Below are 14,411 nucleotides of genomic sequence, written 5' to 3'. Positions count from 1 at the left end.
CTCTCTCTCTCTCTCTCTCTCTCTCTCTCTCTCTCTCTCTCTCTCTCTCTCTCTCTCTCTCTCTCTCTCTCTCTCTCTCTCTCTCTCTCTCTCTCTTTCATTATCCCATCTCTTGGTCTGCTACTGTTTCACATCTCTCTTTTTGTTTCTTTTCTCTCCTAGTACAACAAAGAATATGTGAGTCCAGGGCATCACATAGCTATTTAGATGAAACTATGGTCCTTCAATTGAATCCTGTGACCATGGAAACCAGGGCAAGATGTTTTTTCTTCCTATACCAATGTACCACCAGCAAGCCAGACCACTGCAGCCATGTCACAGTACAATATAGTACATTTTGGTATTCAGCCAATGAAACAAACCTCTGAACATGTACAAATGTAGTTATCCATTAACTCTCCTACAAATATTATATCCCATAAATATACAGTTGATAACTTTTTTCTTTGATATTCTTTCTAAGTGATTTTGAGAAGCTCATACTTCTTCCTGTCACTTATAGTTGGGGCCTTAAAGGAAACATCTACCCAAACAAACAAGGCCTCTCATAGGAGTTTCTTGATGATATTAAATCCAGAATAAACACTTAAGAGTTTTGCCAATCATTTTCTTTATTATTTTATTCCATTTTTGGCAATGTTTGTTTCAACAACATTTGCATCCAAGCTTTAGGATGCATTCTTGAACTTTATCCATAAATAAAAAACAGTCAGCCTTCAGTTGATTAGTTCCAGATCCTAATGGTCCTAAAAGTGACAAATGTTTATGTATTTTAAGAAGCTGCTAACTATTTATCTCTATTACAGACAATTCATTTCTGTTATGTAAATATTTAGATGAATACATATATCATTACTAAACGTAAACATCATATAAAATCTTAATCTGACTGTGCTAATGAACATTTTTGTTCGATATGATAAAGGAAAAAGTGCATGGTTCCTTCAATATTTTGTACTGCAAAGACTTTTAGTAAGTAGGTTTAGTAAGACAGTTTAGGCTGTATATAACTTAGTAGGAAGAAAAAAGAAAGAAAAGTGTGAGTCACTTGGTTGAAAAATTGTGGTTTAGCTGACGCTTGAGGTTTATTTGTTAGATCTTGCTAAAGGTTATAAAGTGAGTTGGGGAAATGAAATGTCTGTTTGCAATCTGGACATAGTTTAGAATAATGTCTCCTTTTGGAAGTCTGTTGTTTGTGCTACAGCAGAGCTTGAACTTTTCTTAGGTTGCTTAAAGGGGTTATCTCTCATTCCATGAAGAGAACAGTTGTCTCTTACCATTTTCAGCCTCCACCTGCATTTGATTAGAGACAGCAGCAGTTTTACATACCCCATGCCAGAATACCATGATGACATAGCAGCTTCAGACAACAGCGTGACTAGGATTTTTTCCCCCCCAAACCCTTGAATCACAGAGGATCTGGCAGCCAGTTACCATCTGACACTGTTTATAGCATATATTGTTCGATCCACTCCCTTACTGAATCTGCTGTGGGAATTAAAGCAAGCAGCTTCAAGTCAGAAAGGTAAGTTCTCTTGCATGTTTTAGCACTTAGAATCAAGCAACTGAACAAAACAGCACTGAGAATACAACTCACCTTTGTTAGTTTGCACACTGGACACAACTGCTTTTGTGTATTTGTTTTGAGTTTATGGTAAAATGCTCTTCATGTTTTATGGGTTACTGTTGTATTTCTTTGCAGAATTTAATCACTTCCAGAAGATCTATTCCATACAAATGGCAAACCATAGGGAGGAACACAATATCTATCTAATAAATATTTCCATTTATTAGCAAGAACTTATATTAAATAGGTGGATTACTTTGAAAATTGCATTGATAAAACAATAGTCCATGTTACTGAAGAAAATCAAAACTAAGGTTATTTGTCTAGCAATGTACATGTTAATTAACCTTTTATGGAACTGCAGGTTTTAGTGTGAAAGTTTAAAAAAGAAAAGTGTACAGAATCAGATTTCTTCTTTGTAACTGCTAATGAAAAAGTTTTTTTTTCCATCTGAAGGAAGGTGCCAAATGAAAAGTGTAGCCCTTGCATGCAAATTTTTAGCAGATGTTCACAGGAATATATTCAAACATTTGTACTAGAGAAATATCACTATATTCTGCTAACTTCTGGTTCCTGCAGAACTTTTAGGAAATTATATAACCATTTAAACAAGTTTATGAAATGTACACAGAGCAAAGTAGGGTCTCACAAATTTCAAAAAGTAGAATCTTGCATAAAAAGATACCCTTGATTTTTTTTTTATATTCATGGATTATTCACATGATTAACAAATGTAATGCTGCACTTCTAGTTGGAAAAATATTACTATATTAGCATCTTGAAGCAAATGTTCTTTAAGCCTGAACAATTGAACTATAATATTTTAAAATGTTTAGCTAAATATTAATATACCTTATTAATATTTTCTACGAGTGGCTTATCAGTCCATTTTCCACTGTAGTGCAATAGGTCAAAGGGATACAATAAGTATAAAGTGGTACAAATAGATCAGAAATATCTAAGAAATATTTCCAAGGCCAAAGTGTGTAATTCTAAATGAGGTCTTATTTTATTATATTTCTATTGTTTTCTTTTAAAGAGAAGCAGGAAATGTTGCTATATCATTAAAGGAAAAACTGTAAAGTCTCTCAGATCAACTAACTCTGATTAGTCTATTGTAACTACAACTAAGGCTACTCATTTACAGTTAATACTATGTTCTTATAGAAAGACACTTACAGTTGAAATCCGCACAATAAGACGTACACTATAACCAGTAGAGATCTTTCCAGAATGTCCAACAGCAATTCAATTACACAAAACAATATTAATTTCACACTGTATATATTTGATATATAAATTTGCAAGCCACAGAATTGCCTGATGTATATAAACATTTATTAGACAAATTAACATATTCTATAAATGTATGCCAAAATTCATAACAATTCCTTAGTATTCACTGATCAGAACTAAAACTTCAGTTATTATATATTCAGCTATAACCTATCATATTACTTCAACTCTCTTCTACCCCCATTTTTTTTACAACTGACATTGTTGCTGGCTATGATATTTTGTAATTCTTCTCTAGTGGAAAAATAGTGTCTTAGACAAAATAATATTTTCTTTTAGTTAATTAATTTTTACCCTCCCTTTCCACTCAAAAAGAGAATTGGCAAAAGAATAGTTTTTGGCACATTAATGTAGGAACTTGTTTCTTATAAATATAAGATGTCCTTCCATGAAGATATAACTGGCAAAGAAATCAAGTGATACCAGATTATATTGTAGTATACCTACCCATTCAAATGCAGCTGTGATAACTTTACTTCAAGGATGCAAATTTCATTATAACTCAGCTGATTATTTTTCTAACACTAAACCTCTTACCATAAGCATCTTCAATGGAATAATTTCATGGGGTTGGTGGTTCTTATGGACTCTGGAGCCAACACATATTTTCTTATTTATGCTGGCAACAAGTGAACTGCATCTACCCCTCCCATTGTATACTCTGTGTGTTGGCCAAACCTACTCCAAATTGTGGAAGATGCTGGAATAAAACTAGACTGAGTGTGTTCAGAGGACATAACAGAAACATTAAGAGCAAGAGGATATCCATTTCATGAGAGGAAGTCTGTTTGCATACTATTGAATATGGCCCTTATTCTAATGTATATCAAAATTGTAGATATCCAGTCATGTCTGTTTCATACAATTATCTACAGACGTTTCTGTTTTTTTTTGTTAAAGTATTGAAATGTATTATTCCACATGTAGTTTTCACTGATGTATACATTTGCTCCTAATTTATCCTCAGTAAGCATTAAATCATAATAAACGATTAGGGAGTGCTAATTTACATGAAAATGCAGAAGGACAAAAACTTCCTTGTGATTATTTATTTATTTATTTATTTACATTTGTTATAGCTTCCCACCTCTAATAGACTCTGGGTGGCATGCACAACCAAAAAAATCCACAAACCCCAATAAACCTAATTTTGTGAGTGTATTTTTTTATTTTTTTAAAAAAGAGAAAAAGTGGGTGTTCCCAAACCACCCAATATAAGGAAATGGAATATTTTTATTATACTGACAAAAGGCATATAGGCATATATCTTAGGAACTTCACTGTGAAACAGACCAATGTAATAAAGTAAACCATTATTAGACTTGTTTATACCAATAATATTTTTTACTGATGCTGTTTGCCCCTTTACCTGTCCTTAGGTTTTCGCTCTTTCTACTTACCTGGTTTCTGTGGTCCATGATCTGCAGCACATCTTTATATTTCCGTCATGTTTTTCTTTTCCAACAGCTCTTCTGAAGCTGAGCTAATTAGCTTCAGGTTCAGTATAGCTTCTACATAAACATTAAACATTTTGCAGCATTAAGATTAAGCTGAAGAACACACAGTTTACCACTTATGAGAATTCATATGCAATCCATCCTCCTTATCTCCTTCCTCACCCTTCTGTGGTTAAGATGACACAGAATCTTACCAATTATTTCATTATATTTCTTAAACTGAAAAAAGAGGTTCTCTCTCTCTCTACTTACATACATACATACGTATATATATACACACAGAGACAAGGACACACAACCTCTTTTTTCAGTTTAAGAAATATACTGAAATAATTGGTAAGATGCTGTGGCATCTTAACCAATTATGCATACTGTCAAATCAAAGATAGTTGGAGAAAAGATGATAAAATAGGATACAGTAGGATAGCATAGCATAGCATAGCATAGCATAGCATAGCATAGCATAGCATAGCATAGCATAGCATAGCATAGCATAAGATTGATGATAGATAAATAGATAGATAGACAGACAGACAGACAGACAGACAGACAGACAGACAGACAGATAGATAGATAGTTGAGGAGACAAGTTTTACTAATCACACAGATCAAAGCAGTAATGTACCATAAATAAAATGAAAATACAATAAAAAGCCATGTATTTAATAAAATGGATAACAGGTCATATTAAGGCAAGTCATATTAAAACATATTAAAACTCACTCTATAAGTATTACCAATATTAAACTGAGAACCCATGCAATTCAGTAAAGAACGGCAACCATTTTACATATTCCTATAAACAGATTTGCTAGCAAGAAGAAAATTTTTCCAGATCACCCAGGTGCTATGCAACAAAAATATTTTATCCTGTCTCAGTCATCCCAAGCCAACAAATATACAGCTAATTTGGTATGAAATTTATTACAAAATCTCCCTTCTAGAATCATGGATGGAAAAAAAACATTAAGTCTAGTCAATAATCATTTGTCTATGTGAGATGGAAAAGTCATTGGTGAAATAATTAAGTAAAGTAAAAATTGTCACTCCAAATCTCTGTCAGCCCAAAAATGTGTTGTCTTGTTTCTGAAGTGGCTTTCTCAAGCCTCAGTATCATAAAGAATTTGGGTGAAAACCTTCTTGGCCTTTTTTTCCCAAGAAGAAGCAAAGTTATCAACAAAAACTATTTAACATCTACATGAAACCACTGGACTAGATCATCTGTCAGTACAGAATTACGGTTCATTAGTATGTGGATGATCTTAATATATCAACTTCAGGACAAATGGGAAATGCAGGTGAGGCTCTTAGATTCTAAAAGCAGACTTAGAACTAATGTCATCAAGATAAGAGTAATTGTGTCCAATAAGCTATCCAATGCCAGTGTTATTCCATCTTTGGTTGTGATTGTGATCATCCTTTTCCCCTCCCAACCATGTTGAAGTGGTTTTGAAATTATTTCTACTTATTAGCAGATCATTGCTGTGGCCAGAAAGGCCCTCACATGGTTTTATCTTTTGTGCCACTTATGACCATTACTTGATTGGGAAACTCTTCTCATAGTCATTCATACTTCAGTAACTTCTTGATTGGACTATTACAATATATTTCACATGGATCTGGCCAGGAGGACCATTTAGAATATATTGCTGATCCAGAGTGCAGCAGTTTGAGTAGTTATGGTTATAATTAGATTGCTATGTAACATCAGTACTCTGAAGGTAGCCTAGTTAATAGTTGACTTTCAGTGCAATTCTAGGTGCTGGTTGCCACTTTTAAAGGTCTATATGGATCAGGACCTGGATATAAGTAAGATTGCTTGTGTGGAAGAAGTTGACTCCAAGTATAAGTAGCTTTTAGTGTGGAATAGTAAAAGGTCAATTTTTTTCTTTGCCTTCATTGCCTGGGACCAGGCATTCTTAACCTTCTTGTGAGACTTTTTGAGATATTTGAGAAAAATGTATTTATTAAGCATACTTAATTAAATAAAATAAACAGATATAGATTTGTACTATAAATAAAACCAATTATACTCAAATATAATTATAAATATATTAAAAATAATAATGTAATATATGTGTACTTCTTTATTAATCCATTAAATCAATAAATGACGAGCTAAATTTCAGTTAAAAACAATTTGTAATAGTTTTTCTCATCCCAGTTCACAGACCTCCTGAAATCTATTCGTAGACCTATACTAAGAATCCCCACCACCACCTAAGATAACTGCATTTCTGGTTGAAAAAAAAAGACGAAAATGAGTTTATTTGGAGAATGTATGGAGAAACCTGTTGCTATACAAAACTTGAATACTGGAATTAAAATAGAAGTTAAAGGGGAGAAGACTAAATATGCATCCATGTCTAACACATTTTAAAATAAGTATTGAAACAGATTTCCAAAGATAAACTCATCTAACTTACAGCAACATAATTAATTGAAAAAAGAGTAATATATAGTTGTTTTTGCCACTTTAACCATAGGTTGATTTGGTTACCGGTAGCTTAGACTTGTTGAAGACAGTATAAACTGTTTCATGAAATTGAAAGAAGACTGTTTTTCCAAATACTGAAACAAAATCCTTTATCAAACATTAACAAATCAGTTCTAAAGCCAACTTAGACTTCAGACAGCATCTTATCTAGAATAACATGAATGGGATCAGAGTTAGCAGACTGAAGTGGAATGAGATCTTAAAGTGAATATCAAAATTCAAAGATAGTGTCAATGCAGTATTCATCCACTGTAAAAAAAAAGTCCAATAGCATAATAGGAATAATAAGAAAAAGTATTGCAATTAAGGAGACCAATATTTTAATGCCGTTATATAAATGATGTGATTGCATCTGGAATATTGTGTGCAGGTTTGCTAGCCATACTCAAAAAGGAGATAGTGGAACTCAAGAAAGTCCAGAGGAGGGCGGCTAAGATCAAGGGGATGGAGTAGAATGACTATGAGGAAAGGTTGCAGCACTTCTAATCTGAAAAGGAAGCCAACAAGATGGGATATGATTGAGGTATACAAAATTATGCATGCCATGAATAAAATGTATAAGAAGCAACTATTTCCCTTTCCCAAAATATTCAAACCAGAAGCTATCAAATTAAACTAAATTAGGAAACATATTTTTTTTCACAACACATAATTCAATTTTGGAATTCACTACTATAAGATGTGGTCTGGCTACTAGATTGTCTGGCTTTGCAAAACATTTGGACTAATACATACATTTTTCATGAAGATCAATGGCTGATAGCCTTTATGATGGTGTGACTACCTTTGAAGGCCATCTGCTGGGAGAGAAATCCACTTTTTTGTACAGATGGTTAGCTATTCTGAGAACTAGTCCATGCTGGACTAGATGGGACAGGGGTATGATCCATGATAGCACTAATTATGTTGTTGTATTCATAGTCATTCAATACATTTCACATATAGACACCCAGTCCAGTTTCCTTCCTTTGGCATATGAGTCTTACTCAGCCACCAATCAGAATATATAAAACCACCAACTGTGGTTTTTCCTTTCTTAAAATAGGGCTTTTGTCTAAGATCAAATGATGGGTTCATTCAAAGGGTAGCATAAGAATGGTTCCCAGAGAATCTGGACAATAAGAATCTGGTGAATCTGACCCTGAGTGAATTTATTTATGAATTAATTTATTCAGTTAGTTACATATTTTAAAAATGGAAGAATATAAGAATAAATTTCTTGGATCAAGTTCAGCATTTTGTTTTTCACAGGCCAATGGTGGAGATAAATCCCTCTCCCACTATTGTTATCTACAACTCATATCTGGGAAGTCTCCAGCCCAGAAATATCATCAAGTCTATAGGCTTGATCATAAATGTATTCAATCCTATTTCTCTATTTAATTTAAATACCACCCAAACTGTATGATTCCTGGCAGTTTCCAACTGAAAAGTATATCTATCTAAGTTAGATGGCCATCACTACATTTCTTGATAAAATACCTGAAGTATTCACAATGTTCTTTTCCCTGATCTAAATATCCTTCCAAACTTCTGTGCTGAATGATGTCTTATCCTAGCATTTTGAGAAGCAGAGAGATAAAATTCTACTTTTTTATTATTATTTTGTAATTTGCATGACTTCATTCAACAACACAATGTTCCCTTTAGAAGCCCTTTTCTGAAACTAAATAATCCCAAACAACCTAGCCTTTTCTTGTAAAGCAGCTATTGGATTCTCTCATAATCTTGGCTCCACTATTATATCCTTTTCTAGATATGGTGGGCAGACCTATACCCATTTTTCAAGATACAAACACATGTCATATTCATATGAAAACATTAAAAACATGTCATTAATAAATAATTCCTCACATAATAAATGCATTCAACACTATCCAATGTTTCTCTTTTTGCCAGCTTTGTTTTACCCTAGCACAAGTTGTTACATACAGTTGAAGTAAAGTGTGTGTGTATGTATATGTACACACACACACACACACACACACACACACACACAGTCTATGAGTATATTTTTCTCTGTGTGTATGTATACATTTGTTTATGGATTTCCTCTCTGTCTTTTTTTCAGCTGAAATTAGTCATTACACTGGATCAATTGAATATGCCCACCATAAAATAAATGATGAACCAGCATTTTGCAGCCATTATGTTTTGATAGATGAGCCATGTAAACTACTTAGCAACATTTGTATACTTCTCAGTTTTTTTCCTTCTTGACTAAAGCCATTTTTATCCACATAGACAGATATTTGGAAAAGAATGGTTGAACCAAATGATCCATTTCCTTAATCTCTAGGAGTCAACATTTTAGCAATTAGAATTGTTAATAATATATTAAATTTCTCTGTACTTTCATATAAAATTCAAATCATCCATATCTAATAACATAACATTATAAAAAGTTTATTTTCCACATAAATATTTAATAACCATTGCCATGTCACATCAGAAGTTTGCACTTATTCCCACCTGCATTATTTAGTCATTGATCAAAGCTGTAAATACTTAATATAATGTAAGAATAATAATTTATCCATATAAGCATAATAAATGCTTCAGTTTTCAGAAAGTTATTTATATATACAGAAGTTATATATTTTTTGTTTTGTTCTTCTACTATGCTTCCTTATAACGACTTAGTTTTTTTAATCTTTTTATGTTTTTTTATCTCCTTTAACAGACACAATCCTGACTGCAAAGATGTATCTGACTTCTCTTCCTTTCTTCCTTTTCTTGATCAGCGGCATCTTCTGTCAATATGATTACGATGAACCAGATTATAGCATTTTTTTTTCAATGTCAGAGCTATCATCTGCAGTCTGTGCACCAGAATGTAATTGCCCTATAACCTACCCCTCAGCCATGTATTGTGATGATCTTAAACTGAAGAGTTTTCCCATTATTCCTAAAGGAATCAAATACCTGTATCTTCGCAATAATCTGCTTGAAGGCATAGAAGATAACGTTTTTGAGAATGTGACAGATCTGGAGTGGCTAATCCTAGACAATAATCAACTGAAAAATTCCAATATTAAAGGCAAAGTCTTTGCCAAATTAAAGAATTTAAAAAAGCTGCACATAAATCACAACAACTTAACTGAAGTTGTTGGGCCACTTCCCAGTAGTCTGGATGACCTGCAACTCACTCATAATAAGATTTCAAAAATCACCCCCAATACACTCGAGGGACTGGTGAATCTGACTGTCATTCATCTACAGCACAATGAACTGACTGAAGGTACACTCTCTGGAGTTTTTAAAGGCTTAAAATCACTCTTGTATCTGGACTTGAGCAATAATAAACTGACCAAACTGCCTACAGGACTGCCTAATAATTTATTGATGCTGTATTTTGATAATAATGAGATTAACAGCGTTCCTGATCAGTATTTCCAGGGTTTAAAAGCACTGCAGTATTTACGTCTTTCTCACAATAAGTTGACAGATTCTGGAATACCAGGCAATGTTTTCAATATCTCTTCACTTGTGGAGCTGGACCTCTCCTACAATCAGCTAAAGAGCATTCCGACAGTCAATGAGCACCTTGAAAACTACTACCTCCAAGTCAACGAAATTAACAGTGAGTAATATTTCCAGAGGAAGAGAGGGGGGAAGGGAGACGGAGGGAGGTGTTGTAATAGTTGCGTAAATGAGATAACAGTATATAATTCTCAATTCTCATACAACCATTTTATCCCAGTCTTTATGTTCATTCCATCTCTTGTTAAAAATAATAGCTATCATGATAAAAACCTGCAGTTGTTTCAAAGAATAATTGGTAATCATACATACTCTAGCTAGCAACAACAGGAGTCCATAGATCCTGCTTTCACTTCATAATGTGAAAGCCTTCTTTTCTGGAAGTAATAGTTTCAAGCCATTTCTGGATTTTGACCCATAATAAATTATGCTGATGAAGATAGTCATACATATGATGGCCCATCAAAACAGTTTGGTCAGGTTTATTTGTTTGTTTTTTTAAAAAAAATCCATCATTTAGTTATATTGTCAAACAAATCTATATATTTTCCATAGTCTGCTATATAATGCATTTTATTCATCAAGCATCATTGCTCAACTTTTAATAACTGTATTGGTTTCCATGCCACTTATTATAGCAATTTCAATTTAAAAAATCAACTTCACTATACTTCTCGCAATAATAGTAATAATAAAAAAATAATAATAATTTGGTAATAACTATCCCCAAAGCTATGATTACTGTGCATATTGATCTTACCAGGGTATGAGGATTCCTAGAATAATAATAAAAAATCTTTGAAAATACTTAAAAACAAATTAGATATAGATATTAGCTAATATAGATATTAGCTATACTACATTCTGTTACTCAAACAAGAGATTAAATAAATACATTAAAATCTTAATATAATTCATTCAGTATTATAATAATGGGGGGGAAAATGAAGCAGAAACTGGAAGTCACATATTTAATGGTTGGCTATTTCCACAATCAAACAAGTGTGGCATAAAAAGATTGTGGAGAACAAGACAGTTGAAGAACCAGTGAAAAGGATGTCAAAACTCCCCCTGCATACTTATCTGAGAATAAGTCACAACAACATTCCAAAAACCAAAACCATGCAAGACAACAGATACTGCAGCACATTTTTACTATTTTATCTGTAATACTAAAACAAATACATGCATTCTATAATTTTTTTTCTGAGTTGTTGTTGGCACATCTTATAACAAATATTTCTGGCCATAATATTATAGCTTATTTGCAGAACAAGAACACAATCTGGAGACATCCAAAAGGAAGGTTGTAAATTTATTTATTTAGCATATGGCATACAATGTCAGGGATGTTTACAAACGGTAGACACAATGCAGTCCTGACAGCCTACATTGCTAGTTCATTGTGTTTGGTGTTGCGAGTCTATCCTTGGTGCATTGTGGATAACAAACTAGCTTTACACCAATTAACTAGCAGCACTCTGTTTTCTGACTCTTCTGGGCTCCTCTGCTAGTCTTACCTCGCCTTTTGTTGTGATGCTTCACGTCTGGCCAGGTCCAGTGTCTGCTTTTGCTCTCTTGCACATACAAAAGCAGCTAGGCTTTCTCCCACCAAAGTTGTATCCATTTATCTACTTACAATATTTTCAAAATGTTGGATGGCAGGAACTAGGGATTGAGCAATGGAAGCTTACTCCATCTCATGGAATCAGGCTCAAACCACAAAAATGCAGACCATTCTTGGCCATTCCAGTGTCATTAAGCCTTTATGCCACCACGTCCCCTATAAGGATGCAAAAATCACAAGACAAACAGACCAAACATAGAATAAATGTATCTTAGCTACCATATGCCACATTTCACTGTATTACAGCACAGTAAAGACAAATAAAGCTTGTAATTAATATCATCATGCTGTATTGGTATTGTAGCATCTGTTCATCTCATTGCTTACAACTAAAAATTCCTAGGTATATTTTTGTGTATTAATTTTTCAAATCAAGACTTTAAGAATAATGTCTGATATCTGGGTGTAATATAATATGTATGCAACTTGTAGGAAATAGAATAGCTGTGGTACCTAAAATCTGCTAGAACTCCTGGCATTAGTTGAATTTAGAAACATTTAACTAGGCTGATTGTGAAAATTATATTCTAATATTATGTTGTTTACATTACAGAATTTTCAGTGAACAGCTTTTGTAAGGTTGTCGGGATACTAGCCTATTCCAGGGTATCACATCTGCGTCTGGATGGAAATAATATTACAAGAGCTGATCTTCCACAGGAAATGTACAACTGTCTCCGAGTGGCCACTGAGGTTTCTTTGAAATGAGTTGTACAACACTTTCTCTCATGATGCTTTACACCATAATAATACTTTGGTACTAAAATGTCACCTGGTATAAGATCTTTTGTTTTGTTAATAAACAGCATTATTATGTGGCTATTTTTTTAATGTGTATATTCTAGAATGCCTGTGATGCAGAATTTTTTTGTAAAGCTAGAAAGTCCCATAGATTGCGGACAAAAAATGTTCTCATGTTTATTTCTTAGACTGTTTTATTAACACAGCTATATACAGCCTGAGTTTGAAAAGGGATTTTTAAAAGCACTGGTGTATACTCACAAAAAACACACACCACTCTCCTTGTGGGTGTGAACTTCTACTCAGGTTTGCATATTCTCATCAAGATAGTATATTTAGTACTTAGGGCTGGACCAGGTATGTACAGTAGTAGTTCACACTTTTAAATAAAATCTCCTGTTTTATACTTTTGATTACAGTACATAATCAATACATATTGTTTTATTACATAAAACAATAATTCAATATAGCTATATAAATTCTTTATATATAAAGGAAAATAAAATTAAATATTCCAATCAGCATATCTGTGTGAAGAACTGAGAAAATAGCAACATTTTAAGGTTTTTATTTTATTAATGCATTTTATTTTGTTCAGTGACAATGTTCTATAGAGGTCGGTTTAAAACTTTAAAGGAACGGTTATTTTACAGTAAAAATTCTATTATTGTTATACTCTTATTTCTGCATGCTATATTAAATGACTTTAGAAAATAAAAACAGCAAATGAAAAAATATTGAGTGTATATTATTGTGAAAATAGATTTTCATTTTTAAAAAAATGTACATTGAAGCAAACTAAAGTTTTTTTAAAAAAAAACACACCACTTTGGTGAATGTAATGTTACATTCACATTAAATAAATTGTTTTATGCATTCTAGTTTTTAAAGAGTCTTCAAACTAAACTTTTTAATCATTGTTATATTAGGCTTTGAATTCTGCTATGTACTGGAGAACGGGTCTCTGACAACTCACCAGGGCCCACACGCCATGGGTCAACTCACTGTGGGACAAGAGTTACACTAGTATCAAAGAAATGGTGGAATAGAATCATTAAAGAAAGGATGCAAAAGGAGGGAGGAAGTGAAATGTAAATGGCAAAAATTAATTTTTTTTGTAATTTATTTTAAATAATTAAATTGAATTTTTAAATTGTCCTGCTGTGAGTTGTCCCTTGGCAAGTTGGCCATGACGAGTTGCCCTTTGGCGAGTTGTTTCATTCTGCTGGAGAACAGATATGGGTTAAAGAATGTAATTTACAAATTACCATCATAAGAATCCCTAAAATCGATAAGATGCAGATTACAGACAAGAGGAAAAACATTTATGGCATAATGTGCATTGCTGAATTGTGTAACTGGACTGAACAACACCACTGAAAAAAGTGCCTTATGATTGTTTTAGGACTTATGACCATTTTTCACACTTATGACCCCGTGGTCATGTGATCAAAATTCAGACACCTGGCCTCTGACTCATATTTATGATGGCTGCAGTGTCCTTGAGTCATGCAATCACTTTTTGCAACCTTCTGGCAAGCAAAGTCAATGGGGTAGCCAGATTCACTTAACAACAATGTTACTAACTTAAGAACTGCACAGTAATTGGAAAAAAAATGACTGGATTTGACATCTCCAGTTAAGGTTGAAAAAATATTCATAAAGAATAACTAGATGGACACAGGATATAGGCTATATTTTATGAAAAGTTTAATCTCAGCCTTGCTATGAGGTTTTTCACAT

The 14,411-nt window shown here is 33.2% G+C and overlaps 1 protein-coding gene across 2 annotated transcripts; it reads left to right on the top strand.

Annotated features, from left to right (window-relative positions):
* The first annotated feature begins 1,231 nt into the window (after nt 1-1,231).
* LUM (lumican) lies at nt 1,232-13,383 on the top strand. Of its 2 annotated transcripts, XM_081331063.1 has the most exons (3): nt 1,232-1,525; nt 9,501-10,400; nt 12,481-13,383. In XM_081331063.1, the coding sequence occupies exons 2-3, from the start codon at nt 9,521-9,523 to the stop codon at nt 12,633-12,635; spliced, it is 1,035 nt and encodes a 344-aa protein (XP_081187189.1). In that variant the 5' UTR covers nt 1,232-1,525; nt 9,501-9,520; the 3' UTR covers nt 12,636-13,383. The 2 variants fall into 2 exon arrangements, with proteins under 2 accessions (XP_081187189.1, XP_081187188.1); XM_081331062.1 differs by lacking the exon at nt 1,232-1,525 and having other exon boundaries at nt 9,292-10,400.
* Nucleotides 13,384-14,411: the final 1,028 nt, after the last annotated feature.

This window comes from Vipera berus, assembly GCF_964194415.1.
Source record: "Vipera berus genome assembly, chromosome: 6".
Lineage (NCBI taxonomy): Eukaryota > Metazoa > Chordata > Lepidosauria > Squamata > Viperidae > Vipera > Vipera berus.
This window is presented reverse-complemented; position numbering and strand designations above follow the sequence as displayed.